This window comes from Doryrhamphus excisus, linkage group LG12 (assembly GCF_037039965.1).
Source record: "Doryrhamphus excisus strain RoL-2023G ecotype Guam linkage group LG12, RoL_Dexc_Guam_v1.1, whole genome shotgun sequence".
NCBI lineage: Eukaryota > Metazoa > Chordata > Actinopteri > Syngnathiformes > Syngnathidae > Doryrhamphus > Doryrhamphus excisus.
In genome coordinates, this window is record NC_136368.1 from 6,414,891 (window position 1) to 6,432,804 (window position 17,914).

A 17,914-nucleotide genomic window follows, 5' to 3' on the forward strand; every position below is an offset into this window, starting at 1 on the left:
ATTTTCTACCGCTTTTTCCTGACGAGGGTCGCGGGGGGTGCTGGAGCCTATCCCAGCTGTCTTTGGGCGAGAGGCGGTGTACACCCTGGACTGGTGGCCAGCCAATCACAGGGCACATATAGACAAACAACCATTCACACTCACATTCATACCTATGGACAATTTGGAGTTGCCAATTAACCTAGCATGTTTTTGGAATGTGGGAGGAAACCGGAGTACCCGGAGAAAACCCACGCATGCACGGGGAGAACATGCAAACTCCACACAGAGATGGCCGAGGGTGGGAATTGAACCCTGGTCTCCTAGCTGTGAGGTCTGCGCGCTAACCACTCGACCACCGTGCCGCCCTAACATATACATACATACATAAATATATATATTAATGTAAAGTGTTTGTTATGCAAGAAAACATGCTCGGATTAAATATCAAATTTGAATTAATAATCTTTATGTATCTAATGGAAGGCAAGAATGGCTCCTAGATTTGTCCCCATAATAGGTCCGCGACCACACAGACGCGCACGCACACGCACACACATTGCCTTGTCAGCTAACCCCCTCTAGTGCCGAGCCTCCTGCACAGATGCGCACAGGCGGCGTCCTTCATCACCTCCCCCCTTGCATCCTCATCCTCCTCTATTCAGAACCGGTCCGGACGGGAGGCAGATAGCATAGCCGGCACCTCTCGGAACATCGCCGTGCCAACACGACCGGCACCGCTGCGTGCGCCATGTAGCCTCCGTGTAAAAGATTTTAGCGCAACATTTTTAACTTAGAGCCGGCAGGAAATGTGTTAAAGTTTCTAACAGTTTCTTGTCTGATGTGTTGATGTTTTTTAAAATCCGTGCGTAAATCTTTTTATTAAGGCATGGATGTGATTATGAGCGGCACACAGGAGCTAATATAATCAGGAGCACTACGAGTGGATTGGGGGGGGATTTTTTGGACGCGCTTTTCTTACAGTCCGCGTTCGCTTTCGGTGACCGATGTTGCTGCAGATATGAGTTTTGGACCGAGATTTCTTCCTGTTGCACTTTTTATTGGAATTGTCCTCACTCGCTGTGGCCGCTGTAACCAAGGTGAGACACTTTTCTCTTTCCACGATGCATCATCTTAGACATGGTGGTTCTGAACCTGATGCATTCACTGTCTTTCTATTGACTCGTTTATGACAACGTTACGTCCATCTTACCCAAATAATCTATAAATATACGTCGTGATCATTGTTGGTGCAAAACGGTGGTGAGAGGTGTTACTTTTTTTTTGTCTTTGTTTCTCAACTTGCTCCGGATCAGAAGTATCTTCAGGCAATGTTTGGGCAAAAATGTACAAATTTAAAAAATAAAATTGTGGTGAAAACACTGTATTCTCAATAAATGACAGTTCAATCAGACTAAGAAATCAATTAAAAGTTTTTCGAATATAATAGAATGCATTCAATTGTCACTATGCACTAAAACATTATTATTATTTTTTTGGAGTTTATGATTTTTTTGTGGGCGATACTTAATGTTAAATTTTGTTAGCCGTAAGCGGTAATGATCCAAAAATATTACGAAATTAAGAAATACATTCTTGAACTATATTACGCTCTTTGTAGTGAATCTATGACAAATATGCATTTCAATTTATGAATTTAACTACGGAATTAAATGAACTTTTCAAATATATTACTACCAATAAAAAGCGTAACTTCATGTATATTTGCGCTGATATACATATTTTCTTTCCTTAAATTAATTTTTTTTCCAATGAATTTATTAAATGAGCCAAAACACACAACTCCAATGGTTTTCTAGACATCTGATGAGATTATTGGGATAATTTTATAATATAATATACAAATAATATGGCCGACATGGAGTAGAGAACATACCGCGATTATTACGGCGAATTTATCACTACTTCAAATTCTAACTTCAATTTAATGACAGCATTTTTTTAACATTAAAAACAAAACCAAAATCACCTATTAATAATTACTTTGGAGAGTTATTAATAGAAGCTTAGCTGATAAATGTAAGCACTCAGGATGGAAATCAGCCATTATTTGACAAACTGAAGGCTAATTTTAGGTTGATTTAATTACGCATATGCACAGCAGCGCAGCCAGACTTGTGTGAGTGTAATCTTTTTTTAGGTTGTTAGGAAACACCTAAATTGTTCAGAGCAGCCAAAAGTGAGAACATGCGTATGATGAAATTGACCTTGTGTATGTGTAGGGGAAGAGGAATGGTGAGAAATGGCGTGTGTGTGATTGTCTTCACACTCCCACGTTCTTCTACTGTGCGTTCTGTTTTTTTCAAGAGTATGTTTGTTACTTTGTAGGCCTTTATGTCCAAACACACACATGCAAAATAAATGAGCTTCACTGAAAATAGTGTAGGGCGGCACGGCGGTCGAGTGGTTAGCGCGCAAAACTCACAGCTTGGAGACCAGGGTTCAATTCTTGTTCATGTTCTCCCTGTGCATGCGTGGGTTTTCTCCGGATACTCTGGTTTCCTCCCACATTCCAAAAACATGCTAGGTTAATTGGCGACTCCAAATTGTCCATAGGTATGAATGTGAGTGTGAATGGTTGTTTGTCTATATGTGCCCTGTGATTGGCTGGCGACCAGTCCAGGGTGTACCCTGCCAGAAAATGAATGAATGAATGAAAATAGTGTATCATCGTACACAGTAGGTCCCCGCTTTCCGCAGTTTTTCATTTGCAGACCCAGCGACCATTGGCGAAAATCCAATTAATACACCCATAAAAATGTCTATTTTTGGCTGTACAGCTGGCTCTTCCCCCTCCAAACTCTACCAGATTGATATTGACGTTCACCTTTGATTTCGGATCACCATTTGCAAAAAGTGCAAAAAACCCATCTATCCATTTTCTATACAGCTTATCCTCACAATGGTCGCGGGGCATGCTGGAGCCTATCACAGCTGTCTTCGGGCGAGAGGCGGGGTACACCCTGGACTGGTCGCCAGCCAATCACAGGGCACATATAGACAAACAACCATTCACACTCACATTCATACCTATGGACAATTTGGAGTCACCAATTAACCTAGCATGTTTTTGTTATGTCGGAGGAAACCGGAGTACCCGGAGAAAACCCACGCATGCACGAGGGGGGAGAAAAACAAAATTGTAAAATGTAGTATAGTGACACACCAATAAAGGAAAATGTGATGTCTTTCCTCCCTTCAACAGATCAAGAAGTTGAACCATCTTTACAATTTTTCTTATGTTGAAGTATCTTGCCAAAATCCTGAGAAGGTGCAGCAAGTTTGGGCAGAATGGTCGGGTGTAAATACACACTTAAACACGGCGGTCGAGTGGTTAGTGCGCAGACCTCACAGCTAGGAGGCCACGGTTCAATTCCACCCTTCACCCTCGGCCATCTCTGTGTGGAGTTTGCGTGTTTTCTCCGTGCATGCGTGGGTTTTCTCCGGGTACTCCGGTTTCCTCCCACATTCCAAAAACATGCTAGGTTAATTGGTGACTCCAAATTGTCCATAGGTATGAATGTGAGTGTGAATGGTTGTTTGCACGCCCCGCGACCCTCGTGAGGAAAAGCGGCAGAAAATGAATGAATGAAAATATAGTGTCAAAAATGAATGAAATGCAAAGATATGGCTTAATAACGACATATTAATACATTAGTATCAGTTTTCTGCCAAATGGCCTATTTTGCAGCACAACAAATTTCGATCAAAAATCGGGGTTGCGATGCACTCAATTGTCGAATTCAAAAAAGAGCAGTACAACCCTGTGTTATCTTGTTCAGACGAGTTGTGTGATTCCCTGCCACACACTGAATGATTGAATGATGTCTGCCGGCTTTTGTCCTTCCGTTTTTTTCTTATTGACCGCACACACTGGAACCTCCTGGCACAATTACAGTCGTCTTCTAGCCCGTTGGTGCAACGCGGCGTGAAAATTTGTTAAAAGTCTCATCCCGGGTTCAGGTATAAATCTTTCCCACCTAACCACTTGATGTCGCTTTGTTCTGCTATTGATTTTGTTATTACTGTGCTTATGTGAAAGCAATCCTTTGAGCGTTTAGCTTTTAGTGTATTGTGTGACCTCGATTTTTTTTCTTCTTCCAAGAATGTTTTTGTTTACAGTTGGTTGACAATCCCTACATTAGTGTGAAAAAGGGCTGCAGTCAAGAATTATTTTCTTAGTCGATTAATCTGAAGCTTGTTGTTTTGATTAATGACGTTATCGGTTAAGCCCAAGACCAAGGGTGTCCGAAGTGTGGCGTTGGTGGCCATTTAAGCTGCGGCTTAAATGTTTATTGGCCCACAGCACATTGTAAAGATATACGTATATATATATATATATATATAATATTGCATAATATATTTTGATACATGTTTATATAACATTACCCATTAGGGTTTGTTACCTGGAGCCTATCCCAGCTGTCTTCGGACGAGAGGCGGGGTACACCCTGGACTGGTCGCCAGCCAATCACAGGATTGGATTGGCTTGCCACTCGCAAGCAAGTTCACCACTGTCCCATGTTTTCGCCATTTGTGGAATAGAATAGAATAGAATGCTTTCAATTGTCACCATGCACTAAAACATATTATTATTATTATTATAATTTTTTGGAGTTCATGATTTTTTTGTGGGCGATACTTAATGTTGGTTTTTTTTTAGCCGTAAGCAGTAATCATCCAAAAATATTACGAAATTAAGAAATACATTCTCGAAATATGTCATGCTCTTTGTAGTGAATCTATGACAAATATGCATTTCAATTTATGAATTTAACTATGGAATTAAATGAACTTTTCACAGATATTATTACCAATAAAAGTGTAATTTCATGTATATATGCGCTACGATACATATTTTTTCCTTAAGTTAAATTTTTTTTCAGTGAATTTATCAAATGAGCCAAAACGTCCAATGGTTTTCTAGACGTTTGATGAGATTATTGGGATAATTTTGGCTGATTTCCGTAAAATCCTGACAAATAATATGGCCGACATGGAGTAGAGCACATACCACGATTATTACGGCGAATTTATCACTATTTTAAATTCTAACTTCAATTAATGACAGCATTTCTTAACATTAAAAACAAACCAAAAACACCTATTAATAATAATAATTAGAGAATATGCAAACTCCACACAGATCGCTGCGTTCTTGGGGTAATTTTGGATTGGCTTGCCACTCGCAAGCAAGTTCACCACTGTCCCATTTGTGGATGATTGCTCTCACTGTGATTTGCTGGAGTGCTAAACCTTTGGCTTTATAACATTTTCCAGTCTGATTGATCTCAATTACTTTTATTTCTGTTCACTGATTGATTTCATAGATCAGTGATTGTCGGGTTATGTGAAAACAAAATCATGATTTGCAGACAGCCTGAATTATATTTTGAAAATGGGTTTTAAAAGGGAACCTATTATGCTTTTTCAATTTTTCTGACCTCTAAATTTAGTTAGAATGTTGTATTCTCGTGTTAAATGATACCAAAGTTTCAGATAATGAGGTTTGCATATTTGGAAGTGAGCCCTGAAAGAAGTTTGTGATAGCTGAAAAAACTCAGTTTGGAAAGGCGTGGACAAACTGTTCCTTTGTGATGTCACAGAGGGGCGGACTTCTTTATACATGAACTCTCTGCCCACCATTAAGCACAAGTGGTTGGACTTTCTGATTCCCTACCAGCAAAAGAAATGCATTTTAATCTGTCAACGGCATTTCACACTGGACTGTTTTGTGAACATGGGCCACTATGCAGTTGGACTAGCCGAAAAACTTGCTGAATAAACTGTTTTTTTTGTACAAGTTATAGCGCAAAAGCGCTTGTCTTTGTAGCATTATAGCATGGAGGAAGCTGGTTTGCTAATAGCTGTATTATTGTTGCTAATAGTACCCAAGTTTTTTACACACTGGTAATCCCACAAAACATTACACACATTACCGATGCTGTAGAAAACGCTAAAATGCTAAAGCTACTTACATTGAGGAATGTCTTGAAGTAACCTCTTTTCTTGATAAACTTTAGACTGTACGGTTTCGGATCAGATTTGGGATCCAACACATATGGCTGTATGTTAAGATAAGATAAATCGCCGTTATCAACTTTTATAAAGTTGGCGACATAAACCACAAGTGTTTTTACATTAAAAGCGACCGTTTTCACGGGAACCACAGAATCCAAAGAAATACAGCCGAATAGGTGCAGATTCTGGAAGGACTTAAAACACTTTGTGTGCTGGTTATTGTGTTTAGCTGCTCTGCAGGAGTCCACAACTCAAAAATTAGCATAATAGGTCCCCTTTTAAATTGAGACACAATCTGAGATGCCGTCTTTATTTGTGTACATGCGTGTATGTTCTTTTGTATTTGTAAAATGAGCGTAAAGACAGAGGAGGGTGCTTTGTTGGCAGTTAAATATCTGAAGGGGTACAAGACTGAGCAGTTTGGGAGTCGCTGTCACGGATAATAAATGGTATATATCTGCTGGATATGAGACGATATGATGAAGTTGTACGATTGCAGTATGGCCCAGATAATCTCCAGACCCCGCTCTCCCTGGAAGCATGAAAATGTATTAATTTCCAAAAATCACATGCTCAATTCACTTGTTGTTTGTACTTTTTCTTCTGGCTGGACACAAAACGCATCTCCATTACTTTTAAGTATTCTTGTGTAAATTGATACATTTTAAAAATCAGACACAAACTCCAAATTGGAAAGTCAAAGGAACAATGGATCCTTTCATGTCTCCCGAGGAGGCAATAAAAACAATTTTTTTTTTGCTTTTTGTCCATCTGAGAGGTACAGAAGAGACAATCTTTTATGTACATGTAGTCAAGTCATGAACAAGTCATTCACGTTTATTATTGAATTGGGACTCACAGATACTCATGTCTGTTAACGGGTTCACTCGCTAAATTAAGAACAGAAAATATTCACATTTAAGATGCTGAAATCGGAGGATATTTATATTTACATTCACTATACTAGCTCCTTTTTAAAGAAAAAATTGGACAAAGGTAATATGAAAAAGATGTCTCCTCCTTCCCCTCTTCAGGAGTTTCAGGCATGACAGATCAGGGAGGTAATCCATCCTTCGGAAATGGATGAGTCATAGGGAAGATGCAGTGGAATCTGTGGAAGTTTAAAGGCAGTGGGAAATACATGTTTGGAATATAGTTACAACATCAATACAAATGGTGTGTTTGCACAAAGGGGTGCAGAGGGCTGATTATTAAATGTTTTACCCTATGCTGTACCATCTGCAGGGATCGAGTTCAGCACCTTTTGATTCTATTCATAAGTGCTGTGCAAGGAAAATCAATTAGTCAATCAGGAATGTTGACTTGCCAACCATGAGTGCTCACCCGTGTATGAATTCTTATTGCGGGGAGATTTGCTTTGTATTCACACTCTTATTTCAAATCTTTTTGACTATGATACTTTTGTGTAATTCTTAGCTTATCTGCACTGTGACTTTCAAAACACAGCGGAACCTTGGTTAGCGTCACTACTAAGGTCCAGGTCTGACTCAAACCGAAACGTACGCTAACCAAATTACCCATGAGAAATAAGGCAATTTAAAAAAAAAAAAAAAAATTGCACTGCGTGAAAAAATGTGTTCTCCAATTCAGTGTGGAAGTGGTACATTTTTTGTTTCTTACTATGTTCTTCTTTGCTACTCCGTTTCAAAATCTTTAACTTTAGAATAAATACATTACAGAGGCTAACCAGTTAGCTTGATATATTTTTAAAGTAGCATCTGCTTCTGGTGTTAGTCATGTAAACAAAGAATAATTGTACAGTTATTTCATGTCTACAGTGCTCTAATGATGGTAAAAAAATTGTCTTTAGAAGGTAAACAGCTTTTCTATGATATTAACTTAAAATAGTCTATTTATTGATAGCCCATTTCACGGATATATATATACATATATTTGTCGGGTCTGGAACTAATTAACTGTGATAAACAAGTTAATATCAATAAATAGAATATTTTAAGTTAATATCCTAGAAAAGCTGTTTACCTTCTAAAGACTATTTTTTTTTTACCATCATTAGAGCACTGTAGACATGAAATCACACAGTGCAATTATTCTTTGTTTACATGACTAACACCAGAAGCAGATGCTGCTTTAAACATATCAAGCAAACTGGTTAGCCTCCGTAATGTATTTATTCCAAAGTTAACAAAGATTTGGAAACGGAGTGGCAAAGAAGAACATAGTAAGAAACAAAAAATGTACCACTTCCACACTGAATTGGAGGACACTTTTTTTGTGTTGGCAAAAACATGGATACACGGATTAATGACTTCCGGTTCTGGTTTCAAATGCTAAAAAGGACGTTTTCTTATAAAACATTTTCTCTACAAATACCGTTAGACTCATGCAGTGCATTAATAACAAGACAAGACGAGCACCATATTTTACCCTAACTGGAAATGTACCGAGGCACAAATTTGGCAATTTTCCTATGCTAACTGAAGTTCCACTGTATACATTGAATGGAGAATAAAGAATGTTTGTTTACAAAAAGTTTCCATTTGGATAAATCATGATAGTTGCAAGCTTTGTTTATCTGACCAAAGCTTATCTTCAAACAATGGCATTTGTCTATGTATTGAATCAAATTGAATCGAATCAAATAAGAATTAAATACCTTAATTGTAAAGTCAGCTCGGATAGGCTTCAGATTACCCATGAAAAATGACTGAATTTGTTTTTTTTCCGAGAGTATCGGTGAATGATGCCTATACAGCTGGTTGAAAAGAAATGCTGAAGCCAGTAATTAATTATCTGTTAGCAATAAATGACATTACATTATCATGAATGTAAATATTCCCATGCCTCTGTGTGATGATTGGCCTCACTGTTTGTCAACTGCCTTATTTAATACTTGATGCTAGACGAGTGTCAGTGTGTGGAAAATCACGGCAAGCCTGTCAGTTAGCCTCTGCAGAATATATTTTCATTCCACATCACACTACGCTCTCGCCTGATGAAAAACAACTTTGTTTTAACTATTAAAAAGGAAAACACAATCAGCGCTCAATACTGTTCTGATTACGCAAATGCTGACGGTTGTCTGTTTAGTAATGCTTGCTTCCTCCTGGAGTGAGTTGAGGCAGCTTGCAATTTATTGTTTTTGTTTATTTTTTATACCAAATGAATAATTTATAAAACGGATCAATTTAAACCTACATTTGCAAGGAAACACTTACTGTAGATTAGTTGTAAATTTAAGACAAAACCCACTTGCTGTATATACAGCTTTTTTTTTTTTTTTTTTACCCAAATATATTGTTTCCAATCTATGAGGAATATCATTTGGATTTGAACATTTGAGAGATGCATGAGTGAGAATGTTTTTTCAACCTGACATGAAATTGTAAATGAAGTAAATAATGTAAGCCACCATCATAAATAAGGACTTATTCTGTAAATGTGATTGCTCTACAGCAGGGGTTTTCACACTCTAAACTCTGCAGACTTCCATCCAAGGACATCCTGTCTTCCTCTGAGCTCACTTGTTTACAAACATGGCATCGGTTGTGTGGGACTTTAATTCGCTAAATGCACAAAGCATCAAACTTTATCAGCCACCTGAAACGACAACATCGCTACAACTGGAAAATCACAAAAACTCACAGACATGTTTAAACACAAATTATTACACAAAGTATTATTTGAGTTTTTAAGTGGGGGAAAAAATCCATAAAACTAACGAGAACAATGGCAAAAAATTGCTGCCCAACATTTTTAAACAATACATTTTGATAATACCAGTTAATTACAATATAATACATGTGATTCAAATATTTATATTTACATTTTCTGAGATATTTCATCATTTTAAATGGATTTATGCATTGGGATATTTTGAAGACATTGTTTGTTTTACAGCTGCACGGCGACCGAGTGGTTAGTGCGCAGGCCTCACAGCTAGGAGACCCGAGTTCAATTCCACTCTCGGCCATGTCTGTGTGGAGGTTCCATGTTCCATGTTCCATGCTAGATTAATTGGCCACTCCGAATTGTCCATAGGTATGACTGTGAGTGTGAATGGTTGTTTGTCTATATGTGCCCTGTGATTGGCTGGCAACCAGTTCAGGGTGTACCCCGCCTCTCGCCCAAAGACAGCTGCGATAGGCTCCAGCACCCCCGTGAGGAAAAGCGTTAGAAAATGAATGAGTGTTTGTTTTCCAGCTGCACGGCGACCGAGTGGTTAGTGCGCAGGCCTCACAGCTAGGAGACCCGAGTTCAATTCCACCCTCGGCCATCTCTGTGTGGAGTTTCCATGTTCTCCCCGTTTTTTCTGGGGGGGCCTCAAGTTTCTTCCCACATTCCAAAAACATGCTAGGTTAATTTTCGACTCCAAATTGTCCATACGTATGAATGTGAGTGTGAATGGTTGTTTGTCTATATGTGCCCTGTGATTGGCTGGCCACCAGTCTAGGGTGTACACCGCCTCTCGCCCGAAGACAGCTGTGATAGGCTCCAGCACACTGCGGATGCTCAGGGGTCTGATATTGTGCCCATGAGTCGTCTTTGTGTCTTTGCTACCATCTGGTGTTTATGATATAACTTATGCGTAGTATGTCAGCTCGAAAAAGTTGGTTATCTTATTCTCCAGTAGAAGAACCTTCGACCACTAATATGTCACGTTAGATTTGGTCATGTTTGAGGAAGTACATTTAAAGCAACTTTGTAAAAGTTATTTATAAAGTATGAAAGTACCAAAGCTGCTGTATATTATTTTTGGATTCAAATTGGGCACTTGACAGTTTTTCATACAGTGTATTTGCATTTGGGACAATTGTCCTCTACACACAGACTCATTACTCAAAAAAGTATCGTTAGTGGTGGGTAAAATGCTAAACTTCCAGTTGACAGTACAGACTCGCTGTCAGCCAGTATCAGTGATGTCTGAATAATGCAAATTTACATGAAGTAAGACCTGGAAGCGAGTGCCGATGGATATGCTGCTATTTCAGGGTGTTTGTGTGGCGTGCAAGGGGCTGGAGGCCAGACAGGAGATGTCATCATTCTGCTGGAGCTCCATTTATTTGTGAGTTGGCCAGCTCATGTTCTATTTATATCAAACCAGTCGAAGTCCCGGCGGACTGCCTGCTCCAGGCAGGGTTTGTGGGTGCCCTCCTGAAAGATAACTCTATGGCGAAGGGGAATTGATGGATATACTCTGTATTGTATATTGAGGGAGATCTAGCGGACACTGCTAAAGGAGGATAGTGTCGTGTTTCTTCACTACATCACGGTTCATGTTTCAGTTTTTTTTGGTGCAATTTTACACAAACATTTTTAACAGCCTATGAACGTGCATTGTGTTCTGCGTCCTTGTAGTGTATTAGAGCAATGTATCTTTGCTGAGTTGTATGTGTCTTGTTGTTCTATTTACTACTACTACCAGTAGAGGGTGTTGTATACTCATGTTGAATACGTGTGTAGCTCTCCCTAACGACATGCCTAACGAGCAAATTAGGAATCTACAGCAGACAATAGCTGGCCAAATATACTAGAGCCACAACAGTCTTTATTGGCTCAGGAAGAAACTGCCCATTGTACTCTGCGTCCTGATTGGTCGGAGACCATTATCAATCAATCCCCTACATGCCATCACTAGCAAACTACCTTACTGCATCAGCTCTTTGCTAACTGACAATCAAACAATAGGAGTAGGACGAATATTTTAACAAGGATACAAAAACGCTACAGTCGAATGGGGTCAGTAGCGATTGAGGTTGTCATCATTTGTCATAATTTGACAAAAACTAACGCTAATTGCTTGCGCATATATGGGATTTCCAATGTGAGTTTGAGTCAACACATTTTTAAAAATACCTTTCTTTTATGTTGAATGTCAGAGAGAAATGATATGTATCTAATGTGAGTCATAACTGATGTTTTGTCCGTGTATGTTCAGTGTAGCGCTGTGACTATTGATTATTTTTGTAGTTGATTAATGTGAAGCTGTTGTTTTCATTAATCGTGTAATCAGTTTGGCCCAAGACCAGGGATGTCTGGTCTTTTTCCACCGAAGGCCATATTCTGAAAAATTAAAGGATGCACGGGCGACTTTTATATTCTGTAAACCAACCTTAAACCATTTTCATTATTTATCCGCATAATATGAGTTTGTTTTTTTTATACAGTTTTTTTTTAATTTTCCAGCTACAATATCTTCTTGTAATTATTTTTTTGTTCCCATAATATTTGGACTTCATTGATGGAACATTATGACTTTTTCAATATCCTAATTTTCCAAAAATGATGATTATAATTATGATTATTATTATTATTATGTTTGTACATTTTCTTAAATATTAAAAATTTGTGATGCTAAACTGACATTATTTTTCCTCATCACGTTACTACATTATTCTTGATTTTTTTTTATTTTTTGTTTATTTTTTAGATTATAACTTTTCTCTTCAAAATTAATTTTATTCTTGTAAAATTTTGAGATTTTTCCATTTTTTTTTTTTTTTTTTTTTTTTTTTTTTTTAAGTTTTCTTGTTTTAGAATGTGCCACAGGCCTATAAAAAACAGCCACGGGCCAGAAATCTGTTTGGACACCCTTGCCCTAGAAGGATCAAATCAATGTTAACCAAACACAAAAAGTCAACAGCATATCAGAAAAGAGACAAAATGTTGGGCACTGTTTTCCCAAGTCAAAGATGATGTGTTTTCCTAAAACAATATTATAATAGGTCTGCTTTCATGGAACACTGGGGAAATTTAAAAATATTCACATTTGAGAGGCTGAAATTACAGTGCATTTACATTTTTATAGTGCATCCAAGTTAAGGCTGTGAAATAAATCAATGAGAACCTTCTAGCTGTCTGCTGAGTTAGCAAGCGGACGCTAAATGTTAGCAACGCCCCTCCTTGTTTCAGTTTAATCATAGTTTTGAAATATTCACTTAATATACAGATAGTGTTGTTCATTGTTATGAATAGAATCTCTTATATACATTTTTTTTAATTCAAAACAAAGTCTGAAAAGGCTCATTGCAGTGTGTAAGCAACCACGCCAACCCTCAGTAATCAGGCCATCCCCCGGGGACGGTACTGGCCAGGTAAGCAGCACAGAGTGGCCTAATGATGCCCAATTAAACCATTGGCTATTGCCAGCCTGACATTGGCAGGCAAAGAAAGACACAGAGAGAAATGGGGAGCTCATCCAAACCCGGCCACCATGACGCAACCCTTAAACCAAGCTCAAACAACAGTGAGATAAATTCAACATTGAGCCTTGCATGCCAGACTTAATGCTAAATCAATGCAAAATCCATACTATCAAGTACTTTTTCAAATAAATCAATGCCCACTCGTGGTTCACACTTATGAGGCAAAAGTGGTTAAAAGTTTTGTACTTGAAGTTTGAGAGCTTTTTTTTTTTTAAAAAAAAACAACAACATATTCCTCTGAATATCATTTAGTTGTGTTACTGTTTCAATGAAACACGGAGTCTTTGCTGGGGTGTCTGGAGGCACCCAACTTGGGATTATGAGAACAAGAACAGACACAATTTTAATATTCATTTTAAGAAATGTACAACGAAAATTAGAGCTGTAAAAATTAATCGATGGTTAATCAATTACCCAATTAATCCACAGCTACTTTGGTTATCGTTTAATCATTTTCTGATCCTCTCCGGGGCGGCACGGCGGTCGAGTGGTTAGCTTGGAGACCAGGGTTCAATTCCACCCTCGGCCATCTCTGTGTGGAGTTTGCATGTTCTCCCCGTGCATGCGGGGGTTTTCTCCGAGTATTCCGGTTTCCTCTCACATTCCAAAAACATGCTAGGTTAATTGGTGACTCCAAATTGTCCATAGGTATGAATGTGAGTGTGAATGGTTGTTTGTCTATATGTGCCCTGTGATTGGCTGGCCACCAGTACAGGGTGTACCCGGCCTCTCGCCCAAAGACAGCTGGGATAGGCTCCAGCACTCCTCGCGACCCTCGTGAGGAAAAAGCGGTAGAAAATGAATGAGTGAATGATCCTCTCCATTTTTTAACTTCCTTAGTCATCCATGGAAGCAGACCTATTATCTGTGTGTTTAAGCCCTTAAACTTCGAGTGAATGTTCCCAGGTGGGAAATTCGGGTTGGGTGGATCTGTTTGAGGGAAGCCCATCAGTCTATCAGGGTTGATGGGCTCACTTTGCTCAAAATTTTTGGAAGTGGATATATTCCCATAAGGGGGCTGTGACATTTTGCTGTGCAATCATATTTTTCCCTTCTAATTTCTACTATGTTACCTTGCATTGCACCACACATGGCTCAATTTCTGCACTCTGTGTGTGTGTGTGTGTGTGTGTGTGTGTGTGTGTGTGTGTGTGTCCGTATGACTTCTAGTATCTAGGTGTTGAATCAATGCATAGACTAAAACCCCTTGGAGCTGAGAGATAATGAAAACAGCCATAGAAATATATGCGGACCAGAAACATTAAACAGGAAACATTTCATTTTTTTTATTGTGTGATTACTTGTTATTGTAAGACTGAATTTGCTAATATTGCTCATATTAATCATATATCTTATATATTTATTATGTCATTTGTCCAGTAAGATTTGAAATGAGAGCTGTTGCTTTCTTACAAGCCAATACTGAAGAGACATTTATTTCATGCACCATTGCAAATTATCAAAGATATGTCTGAATTTGTGTCATTGTTGATACAGTATTTTTGGAGAATATCATTTTTCCATCCATAAAGAGGATACATGAAATTGAAATTAAATTGAGGCACTTTTGAGTATGTATCTCATTAACAAGCTGGGTGTCCTGATATTAAAATATGGTCACCCTACTGAAACACCTTCATGTGTGATATCTCATGTATCGAAACTCAGTATCAGTAGTAAGAGCACAAAAAAAAAAAACGAAGTAACTATCAATGCGTCATTTGGGTGCTAAATGAATGCAGAATCCTGGAAGTCACTTTAACACGTGAAAGGTTGCACTCATTTCCGAACTCACACACGTTTTTCCGTCATTCTTCACACTAGAAACATAACCTCATTATTATTATCACACAAAGTTCTTGTAGCTCAATTATGAAAAAAAAATGTATGCAGGATTATTTTGCTAACACTATCATAAGTGTCTAACATCATCGGGATTTTGTATCCCAATTGTGCAGAATGTATGCACTGCAAGTACTATAAAGTTTTTCATCGTTTCTATTCTTGCTGGTCTTATAGCTGTGATAATTTGATTTCATTTCAGGCCGCACGGAGGACAAGTGGTGAGCATGTTGCCCACACAGTTTCTGTGTGGAGTTTGCATGTTCTCCGGTTTCCTCCCACATTCCAAAAACATGCTAGGTTAATTGGCGACTCCAAATTGTCCATAGGTATGAATGTGAGTGTGAATGGTTGTTTGTCTATATGTGCCCTGTGATTGGCTGGCCACCAGTCCAGGGTGTACACCACCTCTCGCCCAGAGACAGCTGGGATAGGCTCCAGCATACTTGTGACTCTTGTGAGGATAACCAGCATAGAAAAAGGATGGATGGATTTCATTTCATATTGGTGAATTTATTAGCTAGTGTTTAAACCAGGGGTCTCAAACTCAATTTACTTGGGGGCCACTGGAGCTCGGGTCTAGGTGAGACTCGGCCGCATCAGGTTTTCCAAAAAAAAAAAAAAAAACGCATTAATTAAAAACAAAAAATATTAAAAAACTTCGCTTTGGTTCCAATTTTCTTTTGGTTTTCAACATTCCACTGTTTACTTTTTATTTTTCTACACAAAATAAGATGAAAAATAAACAAATCAAGAATAAAGAAAATCAATCAGTAATAAATAAATAAATATAATAATAATAATAATAATACGGCAAATAAACTTAAGAAACCACATATAGTTGGTGGGCAGACAAATTATTTTTTTCAGATTAAAATGAACAAAGCATTATTAGAGCCCTGTAGACATGACAAAACACGACTATAGTCACATTTATACTCTTTTTATTTACAACATATTGCGCAACTGCAGGGTCTTGAGACACATGCTAACTCGCAAACTAGAGAGCTAGCGACCTAAACGGTAGCCTTCAAGTTATTTCCTTTAAACTTAAAAACCAAAAACTTATCCTCCCTATCGGTGTGGAAGTGGTAACTATTAACAGTTATTTAACCTTTAACATGAACATTAATCAAACGTAATAATTTTTTCTGGGTACATGATACCATACAGCATCCATATCAAACTTGCGCGGGCCGCACTAACATTAAACTTTCATATCAAGGCGGGGGCCTCAAACTAGTGTCCTGCGGGCGACATGTTTGAGACCCCTGGTTTAAACTATTTACCAGCCTCAGTACCGGTATTGGATAATATGGAAACTGTACTGTTAGGAATATAATATTTAAGCACCTTTTGACAAAGACCAAAAAGAAAGCTCTCCAGAGATGGATTGGACCTCACTAGACCTTTGTTGGCAGCTAATCGCTTTGTCCACCTGGGGCATTGCAATCGCTTGTACTCGCAAATTGAAAAACTATAACTTTGGACTTGTAGGCTTACTTCACAGCTGACAGAATTACAGAACCTGGCTGGTTCCTGTCCTTCTAAAAGTGAGAAACCAAACAATACCCAACCATAGTCTCAAGATCTTAGTAAGAATCACGTAACGTCACCAAAAGACACAGGACAGAGAACACAAGTGGAAGAAAAGAACTGATTGGCTTCAAGACAAATAAATCAATGAAAACATCAACATTTCGGTAGTGCTCATCAAGTTTACGGTGTTGGGGGAGTTGGAAGCTGTATGTGAAACATACATGACACTTTAAAAGAAGAGTGTTGTTTCAAAGCAGCAAAGACGCAACGCTATGGCAGACTGAGGAAGGCGTAATTCCACCTCCTACTCGAGAGCACAAGACAGTCATTATTGGTTTTTCCAAAGTAATAACATGATGTTACGCAAGGTGTTACTTTGTGTCATTGCAATGTTTCCCATATCCGCTTTCGAGTGGGCGGGCATACATCAATGAGCAAACAAACCTCACTGAGCAGATGCAGCACCACTCATAACACATCATCACCATCAGAGCTCAATTGGCTTATAGCCAACACTATAAATGTACAAATTTGCGCTCTGGTCACCTCAATCTTATAAAAAAAAAAAAACCTCCACAAAGATCTAAATGTCACTTACTAAATAATATATGAAGCGGAAGCCCCATGGTCATGTGAATGATGATTTACCCAGGAAATGTTATCACTAATAAAGATTTGTTTCAGTATAGTCGGCCCTTTTGCACCCAAAGGAGGATTTCATGGCTCTAAGCCGACATTGTTATAAAACACTATTATCGACATTTGAAAAAAGTAAAAAAACGTGTGTATGGTTCCTGTGTAAGAGATTCACTCAGTGGTTGCTCAAGGACACATTTGCAAACGGATTGCTACAAGAGTTCTGATGTTTGAAAAACATCCATCTATTTTCTGTACCGCTTGTCCTCACGAGGGTCGCGGGCATGCTGGAGCCTACCCCAGCTGTCGAGAGGTCTGGACTGGTGGCCAGCCAATCACAGGGCACATATAGACAAACAACCATTCACACTCACATTCATACCTATGGACAATTTGGAGTCGCCAATTAACCTGGCATGTTTTTTTTTGGAATGTGGGAGGAAACCGGAGTACCCGGAGAAAACCCACACATGCACGGGGAACTGTATCTTTAGTTTTTTAGATGTATTTTGTTACATTCAAATTGTTTTTTTTGGCAGCGTTGTCAACTGATTAACATGTTTAATCAGTTTTCACAGGTTTCATGTGAATTAATCGTGATTAATCATCTTTCATTATAATGCTCATTTTTATTGTTTTTTTAACAGAAATATGTGACATCTGTTTGTATTTATTATGGTAATGGTAAT

General features: G+C 38.5%; 1 protein-coding gene across 3 annotated transcripts in view; it reads left to right on the forward strand.

Annotated features, from left to right (window-relative positions):
* Positions 1-576: 576 nt before the first annotated feature.
* Positions 577-17,914, forward strand: part of LOC131135553 (ephrin type-A receptor 6-like) — a 198,409-nt gene continuing 181,071 nt past the window's right edge. For all 3 annotated transcript variants that reach the window (XR_013629598.1, XM_058081590.2, XM_058081591.2), the window contains exon 1: positions 577-1,079. Coding sequence is in view for 2 of the 3 variants with exons in the window: in XM_058081590.2 (XP_057937573.2) it covers positions 1,001-1,079 (79 nt within the window). In the remaining variant the exon portion in view is untranslated. The remainder of the gene's footprint in view (positions 1,080-17,914) is intronic.